The 15,103-nt window shown below is 44.6% G+C and overlaps 1 protein-coding gene across 2 annotated transcripts in view; it reads left to right on the top strand.

The window, feature by feature from the left end:
• The window catches only part of LOC144830473 (ATP-dependent 6-phosphofructokinase, muscle type-like), a 409,256-nt gene that overhangs the window by 315,404 nt on the left and 78,749 nt on the right, over positions 1-15,103 (top strand). For both annotated transcript variants that reach the window (XM_078688915.1, XM_078688914.1), the window contains exons 14-17: positions 9,660-9,806; positions 10,667-10,737; positions 11,560-11,647; positions 13,701-13,853. In XM_078688915.1, the coding sequence (XP_078545041.1) occupies positions 9,660-9,806; positions 10,667-10,737; positions 11,560-11,647; positions 13,701-13,853 (459 nt within the window). The remainder of the gene's footprint in view (positions 1-9,659; positions 9,807-10,666; positions 10,738-11,559; positions 11,648-13,700; positions 13,854-15,103) is intronic.

Consider the following 15,103-nt stretch of genomic DNA (forward strand, 5'->3'; position numbering starts at 1 on the left):
TGTGTACCACACCCTTCTTGGCCAATCCGGGGCGATCAATATGACTTGGGCCCGGTCTTGGCGAATCTTCCTCAGAACCCGAGGAATCAAGGGTATGGGAGGAAACGCGTAAAGGAGTTGATTTCCCCAACTCAACTGAAACGCGTCCCCCAAGGCTCCTTGCAACGGATACTGGAGACTGCAGAATGACGGGCAGTGAGCATTCTCGCAAGTGGCAAACAGGTCCACCCGAGGAGCACCCTACATCTGAAAGATGTCGTGAACCACCTCCGGGTGAAGCCTCCACTCGTGGTCGGCAGAGAACTGCCGACTGAGACTGTCTGCACGAACGTTCGGAACCCCGGCCAGATGATTTGCCATCAGACAAATCTGATGGTCCTGAACCCAGGACCAGAGACGCAGAGCCTCTCTGCAGAGACACTGCAACCCTACTCCTCCCTGCTTGTTGATGTACCACATCGCGGTCGTGTTGTCCGTCCGGACTTGAACCGACTGAGCGTGAAGGGAAGGGAGGAAGGCCTTCAGCGCCAAACGTATCGCCCGTAATTCCAGAAGGTTGATGTGAAGCAACCTTTCTTCTGGTGACCAAAGGCCCTTGACCTCCAGGTCCCCCAGATGAGCACCCCACCCGAGAGTGGATGCATCCGTTATCACTGTGGCCACTGATGGAGGCAGTTGAAAAGGCTTTCCTTGAGACAGATTGCCTTCCACGCCCCACCAAGACAGATCCGCCGCAGCTTCTCTGGAGATCCTCACTGACTCCCTGAGATCTCCGTTGTGTTGATACCACTGCCTGCGGAGGCACCACTGGAGTGCCCTCATGTGCCAGCGTGCATGACTGACCAACAGAATGCAAGAAGCCATCAGACCGAGCAGACGAAGGACCTTCAGGACTGGAACAACCGCTCCATTGTAGAATAAAGGAATCATCTCCTGTATGTCGTGAATCCTTTGAGGTGGAGGGAATGCACGACATACAGTAGTGTCCAGTACCACACCTATGAACAGGTTGCGCTGGGAGGGCACCAGGTGAGACTTGGGTACATTGATTGAAAAACCCAACCTGTGCAACAACTGAGTTGTCTCCTGCAGATGATGGAGCACCTTCTCCGGCGACTCCGCTTTGATCAGCCAGTCGTCCAGATAGGGGAACACAGGTATCCCCGATCTCCTGAGATGCGCAGCCACCACTGCCATCACCTTGGTGAAAACTCGAGGCGCAGTAGTAAGTCCAAACGGAAGGACCGCAAATTGGTAGTGCTGCGATCCCACCGTAAAACGGAGATACTTTCTGTGCGACTTCAGAATGGGGATGTGAAAATACGCATCCTGCAAGTCGATCGACACCATCCAGTCTTCTTCCATCAGCGCTTGAAGAACCTGAGCAAGGGTGAGCATTTTGAACTTCTCCTGTTTGAGATAGAGGTTCAAAATCCTGAGATCCAGGATTGACCGAAGCCTGCCATCCTTCTTGGGTATCAAGAAATACTGGGAGTAGCACCCTTGACCCCTCTCCTGCTCTGGAACCACCTCTATTGCACCCTTTCGGAACAGAGCCAGGACTTCTTCCTGCAGGAGCAGCAGGTGGTCCTCCGAACAATAACCTTGGCATGGAGGGTAATTGGGAGGGAACTCCTAAAAGGGAAGTGCATACCCATTTTCCACGAGATTGAGAACCCAAAGATCTGATGTAACCGATTCCCAATCTCGTAGAAAATGAGTAAGCCGACCCCCTACTGGCCCCACATGATCCAGAATGGTGGATCTAGGGCTGCTTTGCTGATGCGAGTGGGGGTTGGGTATTATTGGAGAAAGTGGAGGAAGAGGAGTATTGACGCCCACGTCCACGACCCTTCTGTCTACCTCTATAGGACTTATACAGAGGGTTCTGCTGTTGCTGCTGTTGTTGTTGGCCTTGTCTGAAGGGACGAAAAGAGGATCTACCAAAGCCTCTAAACTTTCTAGTTGTCGACCCTCTCATCTGGAGACCCAAGGATCTTGCAGTAGCACGGCTATCTTTAAACCTTTCCAAGGCGTCATCCGCTTTTTTACCAAAAAGGCCAGTCCCTTCAAAAGGCAAGTCCAGCAACGTAGATTGCACATCCGCAGAGAAATCAGAGGATTTTAACCACGCGGCCCTCCTGGTCAGAATAGAAGAGCCCATAATCCTGGCAACAGAATCAACCGTGTCCATGCCACTCTGAATAACCATGCGTGCAGCAGCCTGAGTGTCTGAGACCACCTCATTAAAGTTCTTTCTATCCTCCTCAGGAAGCTTAGATGATAACTGCTTCACAGAATCCATCAATGCATGGACATATCTTCCTAAAAGACAAGTAGCATTGGTGGATTTAAGAGCCATGCTCCCTGAAGAGAAAGTCTTCTTTGCAGACTGATCCAACTTTTTTGAGTCTTTGTCCGCTGGCACTTGAGGGAAAGAGCCTGCAGCCCTGTTAGAACATGCCGCCTGCACTACAAGACTTTCAGGAGAGGGGTGCGAAGAAAGAAACTCAGGGTCACCAGGAGCCACCCTGTAGCGCTTTGCAACAGATCTTGAAACCGCAGGAGCAGATAATGGTCTCTTCCAGATCTCTTTTATTGGATCTGATAAGGTATCAGTGAACGGTAACGTAGGTTCAACAATAGAAGAGGGAGAGTGCAAAACTTCAGTAAGTATGTTGGGCTTGTACTCAACCGTGGGCAGTTTCAAGTTGAGAAGATCTGCAGCCTTCCTAATAACGACGTGATAGGGTGCCACGTCCCTAGAAGGAGCATCAGAAGCTGAAGGTAAACCCCACTCAGGAGAGAGCTCCAGACCACTAGCATCACGTAGGTCTTCAAAGTCATCATCATGATCAAGAAGTTCACCCTCTTCCACATCTGAATCTTCATCTCCCTTTTCTTCCAGAAGACGCTGAGCCCTTCGTCTCGACCACTCTATTCGAATCGAAGTCGACGGATTCGGTAACGACTCCGACGGAGCCGGATTCGACGTCGAGCGAGGAGTCGGGGCAACCGGAGGACGAGACTCATGGACAGGTGTGGAACTTCGATCCAAACTACGAGGTCGATCCGGAGTCGGCAAAGCCACATGCGGAGTCGAAGACCTCGGTGGAGCCGTACCGAGCCAAGGTGTAAGAGGCGCCGGCATAAAAGGCATAAATGGAGCTGGAGCGTATGACTGAGGAATGCCCAAATTGTATGATAATGGACCCATGGGACCAACAGGTGCTCCAGTGGGGTACATCGCTCTGGAATACACCCCAAACATCGCATTGAGAAAATGCGAGGGGTCCTGACCAGGACCAGGAAAGGGAGGGTACGAACCTACCGGATGCTCTAAAGGAGGTCGATCCGACACAGGTTCATTCTGACCCTCTTGGTCCACAGGAGTCTCCATCGGAGTCGGAGTTTTAGGAACTACCTCTTCTTCTTCCTCATGTTCCGAAGAATGTAAAGATACCGGATCCGGTTCCGGTTCCGGAGTCGGGGAACCTCCGATGGACTGAGCAGGAGAAGGAGAAACGAAGTCCTTATGGTGTTTGTGAGACTTCTTCTTCGAATCTGAAGATTCCTTCTCCGAATGATGCTTTGAGCTGTGCTTCCTCCTCTTGTGCTTTCTCTTCGAGGAGCCCGAAGCGTGACCCGAAGTTGACTTCGATCTCGATCTTGATCTCTCTCTGGACCTCGACCTCGCTTTGGATCTCGACTCCGCTCTAGACCTCGACGCCGACCTCGACTTCGATCGAGACTTTTGTTTCGATCTCGAGCGTCTCGACGTCGACCTCGAAGATCTCCCAGCATCTCTTCCCTTTACCTTCGCGAGAAGTAGTTTTGCTTCACGCTCTCGAAGCGCCTTTGGGTTCATCTTAAAACAAGATCGACAGTTCTTGACGTCGTGGTCTGAACCCAGACACCACAAACATTCGCTATGTGGGTCGGTGATTGACATCATGCGGGCACAAGACCCACATTGTTTAAATCCTGTCTTCCTCGACGACATCCTCGATGAAGAAACAAATCGCAAAGGAGAAACAGTAAAGATTAAATAATAGCCAGATACTAAGTATCGAGAAGATCCCGAAAACCGTTAGCGTCGGAGACGCGGAAAAAAGGGAACTGACGTCATCACGCCGACGTGGGCCTAATAAGGAGTCGGTGACGTCAGACGGAGTCGCGCGCGATGCCATGCTCCTAGGACGTCGTCCACGCCGGCATGCTAAGAAGAAAAAATTCCGAACGTTGCTGACGCAAGGGGGATATTCACAAGGTGAGGAATCCACACGGCAGATGTATCTATCAGAATAGTACAGTACTTTGAGCATATTTTTCATTCATAATACAAAGCAGAGACTCAGTAGCAATTGAAACAAGCATTTCCAATGCAATAGGTCTTGCATTTGCGAGAGTTTGAGCCATTGGCATTGTAAATGACAATGCCTTTTTATTTAATTGTTTTGAAAACCTGTGAGCGGTGTGTAAATGTGCACTTTGTCCTTATAGTCGTTGCTTATGAGAAGCAAGGCTGGCAGTTAGAGGCGCAGTTACTGCCATACAATGTTAACACAAACAGCACATTGTGACAGCTTCTGCAGCTACAAAGAACCCATTAATTAAGTAAATACTCCTTACGAACTGTTAATAAATGCTGCCGGGTAACAACACAAGTAAAAGGTTCAGTCCTAATGGGAGGATACAAATGCAGACAAGGCGGTACTAAGGAGGGACTAACAAGCCTAGTCATGAATAAAAAGCAAGCATTTAGAAAGGACAGTAACAGGAGCCAATTGAAAAGATGGGTGGGGAAATGGGCGAAGCTTCTGTTCCATACCTCAATACAGCATGCCTCGCAGAGCAGCGAATGCGCTGCCCAGGCTCAACCTAAAAATATAGGAGACAATGGGCATCCTTGTCTTGTGTCGCTGATAATATTTAATATAGGTGTCAGTTGCCAATTCTAATTCCTCCCATCAGATTATTGTATAATAGAGCTAGTCAGCCAACAATCCCCTCTGCCAACCCCATCCTTCTCAGCATTGCAAACAGATAGTACCAATCAAGAGACTCAAATATATTATGAGCATCCAGCAGTGTAGGCACCGTTTGAAGAGATTGGGTTATATGATGTTTATAGAGCTGAAGGTCCGTAGGTTGTCATAAATCCAGGATGAAGAACAAATCCTGATTATTTTAGGGCTACCAGTCCTCTCATGCGAGGATGTAATTAATTCACTCTAGGTTTGGCAAGAATTAAATTAATCAGAGAGATAGGTCTGTAGGAAACACAATCAGAAGGATTTGTATCTGGTTTTAGGAGAACAGAAATAGTAGCTTCTCAAAGGGAGCAGGACACAGAGCTCATCACCCTTGCCTCTCCGGTCACCTCAAGAAGATGAAGACCCAGTATGTCAGTGTACTCTTTATAGAGTTCTGTGGTCAACACCTCAGATCCCATCGATTTCTTTTCCCCAGTAGTGTTTTTTTAGTCACCTCTTTCATCTCTTCAACAAATAATGGTTCATTCGCTGGTTCTCTTTTGAAGGCTTCCATCCATGCCAGAGTTGTGTAAAAAAGTTAATTTTGCAAGTGTTCACCTCCACAATCCATTTTGGCCATTTATAAAGCTCAGCATAGAATTTTGTAAATTGGTAGAGGCTATCTTTCAAGTGAATGGCACGCGCGCCATGCTCATCGTCTACTTCAAGTACCTTCATTGCTGTCCATCTAGTAATTAATAATCGGGCCAGCGTTCTGCTTAGCCTTTTCCCTTCCCCATAGAGTCTTGCCACTGTGTGTTTCCCTAAAAATCTAACCTCTCTCTGTTTACCTACTGCTCCACCTATGTGTGTGAATATACGACTCCCATCCTCTTAGAATCCCTCTCTATGGTAGATAACGTATTTTTTATATTTCTCAAAACTCCTGTCTGCTTGGAAATACAAAGGCCCCTGATGTATACCTTAGAGGCTTCCCAAACAGTATAGTATTTTGAAACTGAGCTAAGCAATACTTGTGTTGTCTTTGGCTAGGGTACATGTGGCGCCAAAAGTCTACTAGAGAGTTTCCATTATGTTACTCAAGCTTTCAGTACCTTATGAACGGGGTCGTTGTTGATCTGTCCTTTTGCATGTCCAGTATCGTTTTGAAGTATACCCCCATATTACACTTTCTTAGGATTGTTCAGACTCCGTATGTTTCAGGTTTTTAATTTTATTTTCATCGGATCCCTAATCATATACTAGATTCAGTCAACAAGGTCATGTCCATGTGTAGCATCTGAATAATTCCCTGTTTTGCAAATATGCACCCTATTTGTAAGTGTTGCCAATCTGTGCATATTTCCTCTAGTTTCATTCCATTTAATTGACCTGTTTTGGGTGAGTAACGTCCTATTTTTGGTACCCATCCTCCACCCACACCGAATCCCCTTCAATCAGTGATAGACCCCAATATCCCCTCAAATGAAAACTCCCATGAACTTCAAGGGCAACTGCTCAAACCAAAGTGGTATTGTTGCATGTCATGCTCCAGAGTAACAGGTGGCCTACCAGTACGAGGAAATATCCCCAACAATCTCTCCAGCTCCATGAGCACGTCTTACTCCCCTTAACAAATTATGATCTATTGTGTGTATGTAACATACCCTATCTCAAGGGGCATACATTTCTAGTGTCATATCTACTGTTGAGTCGTATCTAATAAGTCTCACATTCTGCTATGAGTGTTAGAAGAGCAATCAGAACTATGCAATCATGTGAGGAGATATCTTATACATCCTTAAAGAGTAGTGAATATCAGCTCTAGCTGCTTTTTTTTATCTAGTTGCATCCATAGGTATCATTTGTTGCTATTGTTCACTGCGTGCTACATCAGAGACGATCAAGGATTACCTCATTCCTACAGTGAGGATTGTTGAACCTTATTCTCTACAAAGGTCACTGTTGCCTTAAGGTTGATGAAAGGATGGGTTTGTTGTTGTGAGTGACCTTCAGTCCGAGTGGGTACAGCATTGCGTACTCCAAGCCACGCCACTGTAATTGGTTTTTACTTGAGTGAATGCCCCAAGAGCCTTTTGGACAGCAATCATGGCATCAGGATATAGCAGTAACGAAGACCCTCCATTGTTTAAGAACTCTTTTCGCCCAGGACAGCTTCAGGGCTGTATTCCAGGTTCTGCAGTTTTTCTATTAGTGATCTAGGAGGTGACCCAAGTAGAGGCTGGGTGCCAGAAAACAGTGAGCATGCTCAACTATATGAAATGGTGAAAAGTTCCTGACACAAACAGTCATCAGCATGATTTCAATGAATGGTGCCAAGGCTCCAATATTTGCAGTTTCTGGTAACCTTATTATGCGCAGATTATTCCTCCTTGAACACACCTCTAGATCTTCATTTTTTGCATGAGTACAGTCCAGCTCTTTCTCCAGTTTTTGTATTTTGTTTTATTCACTTACGTTTCTTTTCAGTTTCTGATATTTTTCACTCTCCAATATTTAGGTGTTTGCTGTGCTTGTCAATTATTTCTTTCATTTTGTCCATCCAGGCGGAAAGGGTATCAATCTTCTTGACTGTAGTTTGTCAGCTTTCCTTCATTTCAAGCAGGACTGTTTTGACATCAGTGACTATTGTGTCACTAGTCTCCCATCACAGAATCAGATGTTGACTTATCCTACCTTCTCGAGGAGGCCACCTCAAAGAATAGTTTTGCTTGCTTCGCCCATCATTAAATGTGTGCTGCCCAGCTGTAGGACTGTTTGTCCACCTCTCCACACTTGCACGTGCAGCACCTTGTCTCTGCTTTGTGTGAGTAGCTATTCTTATTTCTCACTACAATCAGAACCGGTGAGGGAGGTATCTGAACACAGAAACCCTGCTCACCATGATGTCAGAAGCAGACCATGCCAGCACAAGGAGTTGCGTACTTAGCTATTATCACGCCATGGTGAAAGAACCATGTTTTCAGTACACAGTGTTGGTAGCTCAGCACCCTGACCCAGAATACTCTATTGCCTCAGTCTCCTGGCACCTCGCTGTGATTTATTTGCCAGGAACCATGCCCTCTGGCTTTCTCTTAGTTACAGCAGTTCTTTCGGGGGGCGGCTATTTGTCTCCATGTCATCCAGTCGTGGCCTGCTGCACTCCTCCCCAATCTCCTCCTTGATGTGCCAGGCATCCCGCACTCAGTCCTAGCACCCACCGCCCTTCTTTAGGGTGCTACTTCCAGGCTTACTTTCAGCGTGTAGTCATGGTATCGCTAGACCTAAATCGCCCCTACAGGGCCCTGCCCGGGCTTGCCAATCTGCATTTCCATTCTCCCGCCTCACTTTGACAACTTAGTAGTTTCCCCAGACCTCACTGTTTCTCACTTCTCTGGCCTCCATTGTATTGAGTAGCGACCCAATGTGCAGTGGTGCTGTATGCCCAGATCATGTCCAGTTGAAGCTGCCATCCACCAGTAGACTGAGGCCATGCCCATAGGCCTCAACTCTCTTTATTGTCACTCTCTTGTCTGACCTGATAATAGAAGTGCCTCAGTTGGGGTCTATAGTGGAACTGGACCACCTCCTACGACCACTGTGGTTCGATGAGAGTTGTATAGAATTGTTTTCATTGGAAGTGTGGGCATGGGGCACAGAGATGCTCTTTCAAGCAGCCATCATGTTGAACAGATCCCTGGTGTCCCCCTTTTTCGTCTTTCAAGGTATATAAGTTTGTCTAATAGTGAAAATAACTTTGTACAGAGTACACTATTAGACACATTGTCTCCTTGTGCTTGGATAAAATGTATACGTTCTAATTCCTTAAGGCAGTGGTTCTTAACCTTTTGACTTCTGTGGACAGCCACTTAATGATTACCGGAATCCTAGGACAATGACTGAATCATCATTGGAATCAGGGGACCCCCACTGAGTCATTACTGAAAGCTCTGGGCCCTAAATCAAACAAATTCGATAATTTGAACTCCAGTTCACAAAAATAATCAATCAATCAAGGGGTTTGTTAAGCGCAACTACTCACCCGTAAGGGTCTCAATATACCGAAACAAACATTCATCAGACAAATACACAAATGACAAAAAAATTGTATTTAATTTATAAAAAAATATACATTTTCATTTGAATGGGAAGGTTGGGGCTTTTCAGTATTCAACTAAGGCTACCCATCATCCATACTACATACCTTTGGATGCATTTGCACCACTCAATCTGAGGACATCGGCTTATTTTTTTGCCTCCCATAGCAAATGCCTTCAAATTTACATAACAGGTTAACATAGTCAATTTTGCTTCTTTATTTAAATACACTTTATCAATCTGTTGCGGACCCCCTGAATAAGCATAGCAGACCCCAAGGGTCCCAAGACAACAAGTTAAGAACCGCTGCCCCTAAGGCCTATCCTTAGTCTATTGATGCCAACAGTTACAAATTGTGACCGTAGCCCATGGATTCACGGTAGTATTTAATGCTCTGTATATGCTGCAAACACATCATTAGGCACACAGAATACTCGATCCTCATACAAAGCTTCCGTTATGCCATGGTGTTCCAAATAAACAACATCCTTCCGCATTGGCCGCAATGGAGCAGTTATTAGATAATATGTTGAGCAAATAGATTGGTTTACTCTGTTCACCTAGTTTTCCCATGTATTTGTACAGAGTGGCCACACCCTCGCCATCTTGAATGTTGGCGCGCCTGCTGCTGGGATGAACGCCGCGGTGAGGGCAGCCGTAAGGATTGGGATGATAAATGGACACAGGATGCTTGCAGTGCAAGATGGCTTTGATGGCCTTGCCAAAGGAAAGGTATGGTGTCGGTTTTTGAACTCAGTCCAAATACTGATTATCTTTAACTGTAGACTTCTCACTGAGGATAAGGGTAAGCGTAATTTTGCTCTGATATTAACTGCAGTCATTGCCAGAAGAAAAATGCTTTCTATCCAGGTCATCTAGCTTGAGACCATAAAAAACATTCTCCTTAGAAATACTCTTTGTGGCTGTTAATAAAATAAAACTCCTTATGTGTTTATCACTATCACTTTCCTCAGGCATACTCTGAGGGGATAACAACAACTTCTCCCCTCATTGACTAGCGTTCTACCAAGACGCTGCCTGCCCTATATTAATATTTCTATTTTGTGAATGGTGTCATGTCTGTAGTATGTTTATGCTCCCCACACACCTGCACTTCTGCATTTGACGGTAGACTTAAAGTATTCGATATATGTAGTCTTCTAATTAACTGTTTAGTTTATTTGGAAGAAAGAAGGCTTGATATGATGTAAAAAATTACCTCATCAGCTGTGACTCTCTCCCTTGTACATGCATTCCCAGGTCACCAATGTTGGTACTACTTAAAAATTGGTGCAGGATCTCAAATGTTGGCCCATCCTGGAGAAAGCAGACATTGCCCATCTAGTCAGAGGTCTTAAAGTGCTGCCGTTAACTACCGCTGCTTTCACGCAGACTCAAGCGCTGAGGAACCTAAATCTTCCTAAGGCTGTAACAGTGACCCTTGGTTACATGTAGTTCCTATTTATCGCTTCTTCCTTCATCTCCTTGGTGCCTGGAGCTTAGGATCAGGTCTGGCTTTCTCAGTGCAGATATGTCTATCAAAAAACGTGCGCGCTAAGTTTAATTTTGCTCCTTTCTGTTTTTCCTAACAGATTGAGGAGATCGGATGGAGTGGAGTAGGTGGCTGGGTAGGACAAGGCGGCTCCAGACTTGGAACAAAGAGGTAACCATGTGATAGTGCGTTCAATGAAACTGGCCAATAGAAACAGCCTTGTTGGTGTTTACAGCTTGTAAGGTCTGCTACTTAGTTATTTAGTAGGATGCATTAAAGGGCTTCATGCCTCTTTCCTATTTCAGTATAGTGCCAAATGTTAAAGCACATAGTTAGTAATGCAGGTTGGCTCTGTGTGACTGGTTAAGCTGTCTGACTTGATTTCCACATATTATGGAAAAGTCGAATGGGAAAGCCTTGTGCTGGGCAGATCCCAGCAAGCCCACTCCGCTAACCAGAGAAAGGCAGGCATCGGGCTGGTCTTGGGCATCTGACTGAGTGGAATAGTTTATTGTTGGTGCTGTGTTACAAGAAAGAAGTGGGTTTTAACGCTTCTGCTGTATTTGAGAAGTTGCTTTCAGTATCAAGTGAGTTTTGAGGGCTAGAGCCAATGGCCATTTGGGTAGGGCTACTAATTTAACCCAAGACCTGCCAGGCAGCCAGGTGCGCTGCTTAGCACTCAACAAACCACACAGGGCCAACCTCCTACACCGACAGAGCGCCTATAGAGCCTGGGTTATTGGTCTACAACTATGTTCCACCCCACTCCTCTGCTGATGTCTAACACCATGGCACGACCAACTCATCCTGCCGCACCCACTCCACACTCTCCCAGTGGAAATAAGCAAAGCATAATAGGGTTATGTGAGTGCACTGAACTTCACACTCCAAGGGTGCAAGACAGGAAACTGATGGCTATACTATTCACAGCACACTGCAACTAAACTGAAGTTATATCTTCTGATAATTGCATTAATATCTGATTTCATTCAGGGTCCTACCCAAGAAATACTTTGAAGAAATCAGCAAAAACATAAGCGATCACAACATCCAGGGCCTGATAATCATCGGGGGATTTGAGGTGCGTTGCTCGTGGCTGTGTTCTGTTTTGTTCTATTTTCAGAAAAAGCATCGTCAGCATATGTCCTGTTGCTATAAATCATAGCGCTGTCAAAGAGGGAGAGAGCCATTTCTAGTTCCCGGGAGTGTTTTGTATCAGTACTTTAGTTGCACGCTTTGTATAACTTCTTATCTTGTTCATGTGCTAATGGTATTTTATCAGAGGGTTTTTTTTTTGCTTATCAAGAACATGCTTGGAATGGTAGTGGCAAGGGCAATGAGAGCAGAAGACTGGTACACGTGTGTTTATCTCGCATAGTAATACACTGTGCCATTTTCTTCACAGCATCTGATGTGCAGATAAAGTCTGCACTTAGTATTCATGTTAATCAAACAAAAATGTTAGTTGAAAGTCATGCAAAGAGTCAGGGTGTGTAGGAAGGTCCAAACAGGGACAGACCCCCTTCAATTAATGTTTTCCACAATGTTTAATACCACAGTCTCTGAAATCTAAACAAATCCTTTACATGAAAATGTATTAGCTCATAACATACTATTTGCAAAATATGTTTTTGAATGTACTTTTAGAGCATGTGTGTTTTTTCTCTAGTATGTTTAAACCTGTGAGATGCTAAAATGACTATGGGGCATATGTATCAAGCCCTTTTCCCGTTCGCAAACGGGCTGATTCTCAGAATCGGCCCATTTGCATCGCAAATTAGAGAATCGCATAATTTTCGGTCCTGTATTCTGCGATTGCATTTAAGGAATCGCAAATTGCAATTCCTTAACCCCTTCTGCGCAGATGACGAGCTCAGCTCGTCATGAGCTTTACCTGTCGTACGCTCATGACGAGCTGAGCTCGTCATGAACCGCGGGGTTTTAAAAACTTCAGCGCGCAGCAGGAAAAACCGCTGCGCGCATGTGGTTAAATGCAATGTAGGAAGCACAGAAAAATTTCGATTTGGCCTTAAGGAATCGCAAATTACCACCAACTTCAAGTTGGTGGTAATTTGCGATTTCTTAGAAAAATTCACTTTTGTGCATTTTTCAAAGTGCCATGTGGCGCACATACATGCCCCTGTATGTGCGCCACATGTGCACACATCCATGTTTCAGGGGTGAAACTGGCTGTCCTTTGGGCACCCTTGCAACCTTGAAATTGCATTCTCAATTTGCGATTCTCTAATTGGTAATCGCAAATTGAGAATGTCTTCCCATTCATTCCTATTGTCCTCTTAGCCCATAGGAATGAATGGGAAGGTATTCCTTATTTACGAATCTCAATTTGCGATTCGCAAACAAGGAATATGTAGGATTCGCAAAATATTTAGCGAATCCTACATACATTGCATTTTACGATTCTCTAATAGCGATTCCCTAAAAATCGCAATTTGAGAATAGCAAAAATCTTTTTTGATACATATGCCCATAATCAATTCTGTGCTTCCCATCCTCTCCATATTAAATGGGTTTTTCTCACTATGAAATACCCTACGTCATTTTGGCATCTCTTCAGGGATTGATAATGCACAAAGTGTGCGCAGAAAAAGACCACCTTGCCTTCACTGTATATTCTTACCTTTCATGTACCCTGGAGAATCGCCGTATCCGCCCGCTTAGCTTAATTCAACTGCTGTTACCTTCCATGCCTCAAATTGTACATGTGTATATTAAAATGTAAACATTTGTAACTCTATGACATGGAAATGTGTGATGCACTCAATATAACATCTCCCTACTATTGCCCCGTTTACTTTTGCCCACCACTTCATCTCCCCAGCACATTATGATTTCTGTAATTTGGTTCAAACCAGAACCCAAATGCACAATCCTGTTTTATCTACAGTCTATCTTCCCTGAGATGCTCTGAAACATTGTGCTCCGTGGAGCTAGCTGCACTATATTTATAAGCACGGAAGAAAAATACAATAAAAGTGTTTTGGAATCTCCCACATCCCCTTATCAATACTGCTCACTGTGAAAACCCTCTGAGTTCACAGCTCTGATATAATGTAGAGAAAGCATTTGGAAGCATGGTGGATGCTCAAACAGCTGGGATCTGTCTCACTCAGGCTTTCTCTGGAGGTCTGGAGATGATCGAAGGGCGGTCCAGGTATGAGGAGCTTTGCATCCCGCTGGTCGTTATTCCTGCCACCGTGTCCAACAACGTCCCTGGGTCTGATTTCAGCATCGGGGCTGACACCGCACTCAACACCATCTCTAATGTGAGTATCTCCCTCTCCCTGAAATCAAAACAAACCCAGCACAAGGCTGTGGAGGCAAGGGTTGGGGATGTGTTCATCTTCAAGAACCCTATCTGTCAAAATGAATTTAATATCCAGATGGATCTTGCCTTTGTTAAGGCTGGGGGGATGGAGGCAATGTCGACCTGCCTTTTTATATTTACAGCTATTGGATAATGATTATTGCATTGAAGTAATGGCTGGCTTTTTAAAAAGTATATTGAGAGCAAGAAAAAGTATCAATGTCTAACCTCCTTAGAAAGTAGATCAGAATGTATTACATTCTGTAGGACAGCTCTATTTGCAATGTCTACCCCCCCAATATAATATGTTTTGCATTAAGTCTGCTTGTAAATGAATGGACTCTGGAATTGTGTACATCAGTATTTTAGAACATTTTTGCAATGTGTTTATTTGATTGCTTTTGTGATTTTATATGACTAAAATCGAATAACGCTCTTTTTGATTTTATTTGAATTTAAAATCAGTCACTGACGATGTTTACAATAATTGAAATAAGATATACTGTATTGTGAAGAAGTTATGGAAAGACTATGAAGTCAGAACAATTTCAAAGGGGTCCCTGGTCCTGGTGTGTACCAACCAGTTAGCAAAGCTGTAATATTTATTTTCATATTGGCAGCTGGTTTTGAACAAACCGAAGTGGTATCAACATCCATAATTCATGAGAGATGCCTATTCCCATGGAATGATTTCCAGAATTCATGGGAACTACATCATGTCCTTTATATGTGGACACGCATTAAAATATTACAGTTTGACTCACGGTCCTTATGTAGCAGAGGACTTGGGGTGCTATTGATGTGTGTATATTGGTCTGTCGTGGCACACACAACAGTTGCTCCAAAAAACCCATTTGACACGAATTTAGTCAAATCTGAGGGCCATTTGCCACCATTCACACAGTGATGACGTCGTTATTTTCACTTACACCATTGAGGCAAAAAGAGCCTCGGAAATTAGATACCCAGTGAGAATTCTTGAATATTATATAGTCAGTGTTTTCTGAACATGGTACTCCATTTGAATGATTAAACTAAGCTATCCAACGTACAATCAGAGAAGTACAAATACAAATGTACGATGAAAAATGTAAATAAAGCAAGCACTTCAGTTGCAGTGAAAATATACTTGAGGATGCTAAGCACCAAATTCCTGGAGACTTACTCTCCCTTATATAGGTACACTGACTATCTGACCCCAGAATGCTC

Source organism: Lissotriton helveticus, chromosome 1_1 (assembly GCF_964261635.1).
Source record: "Lissotriton helveticus chromosome 1_1, aLisHel1.1, whole genome shotgun sequence".
Lineage (NCBI taxonomy): Eukaryota > Metazoa > Chordata > Amphibia > Caudata > Salamandridae > Lissotriton > Lissotriton helveticus.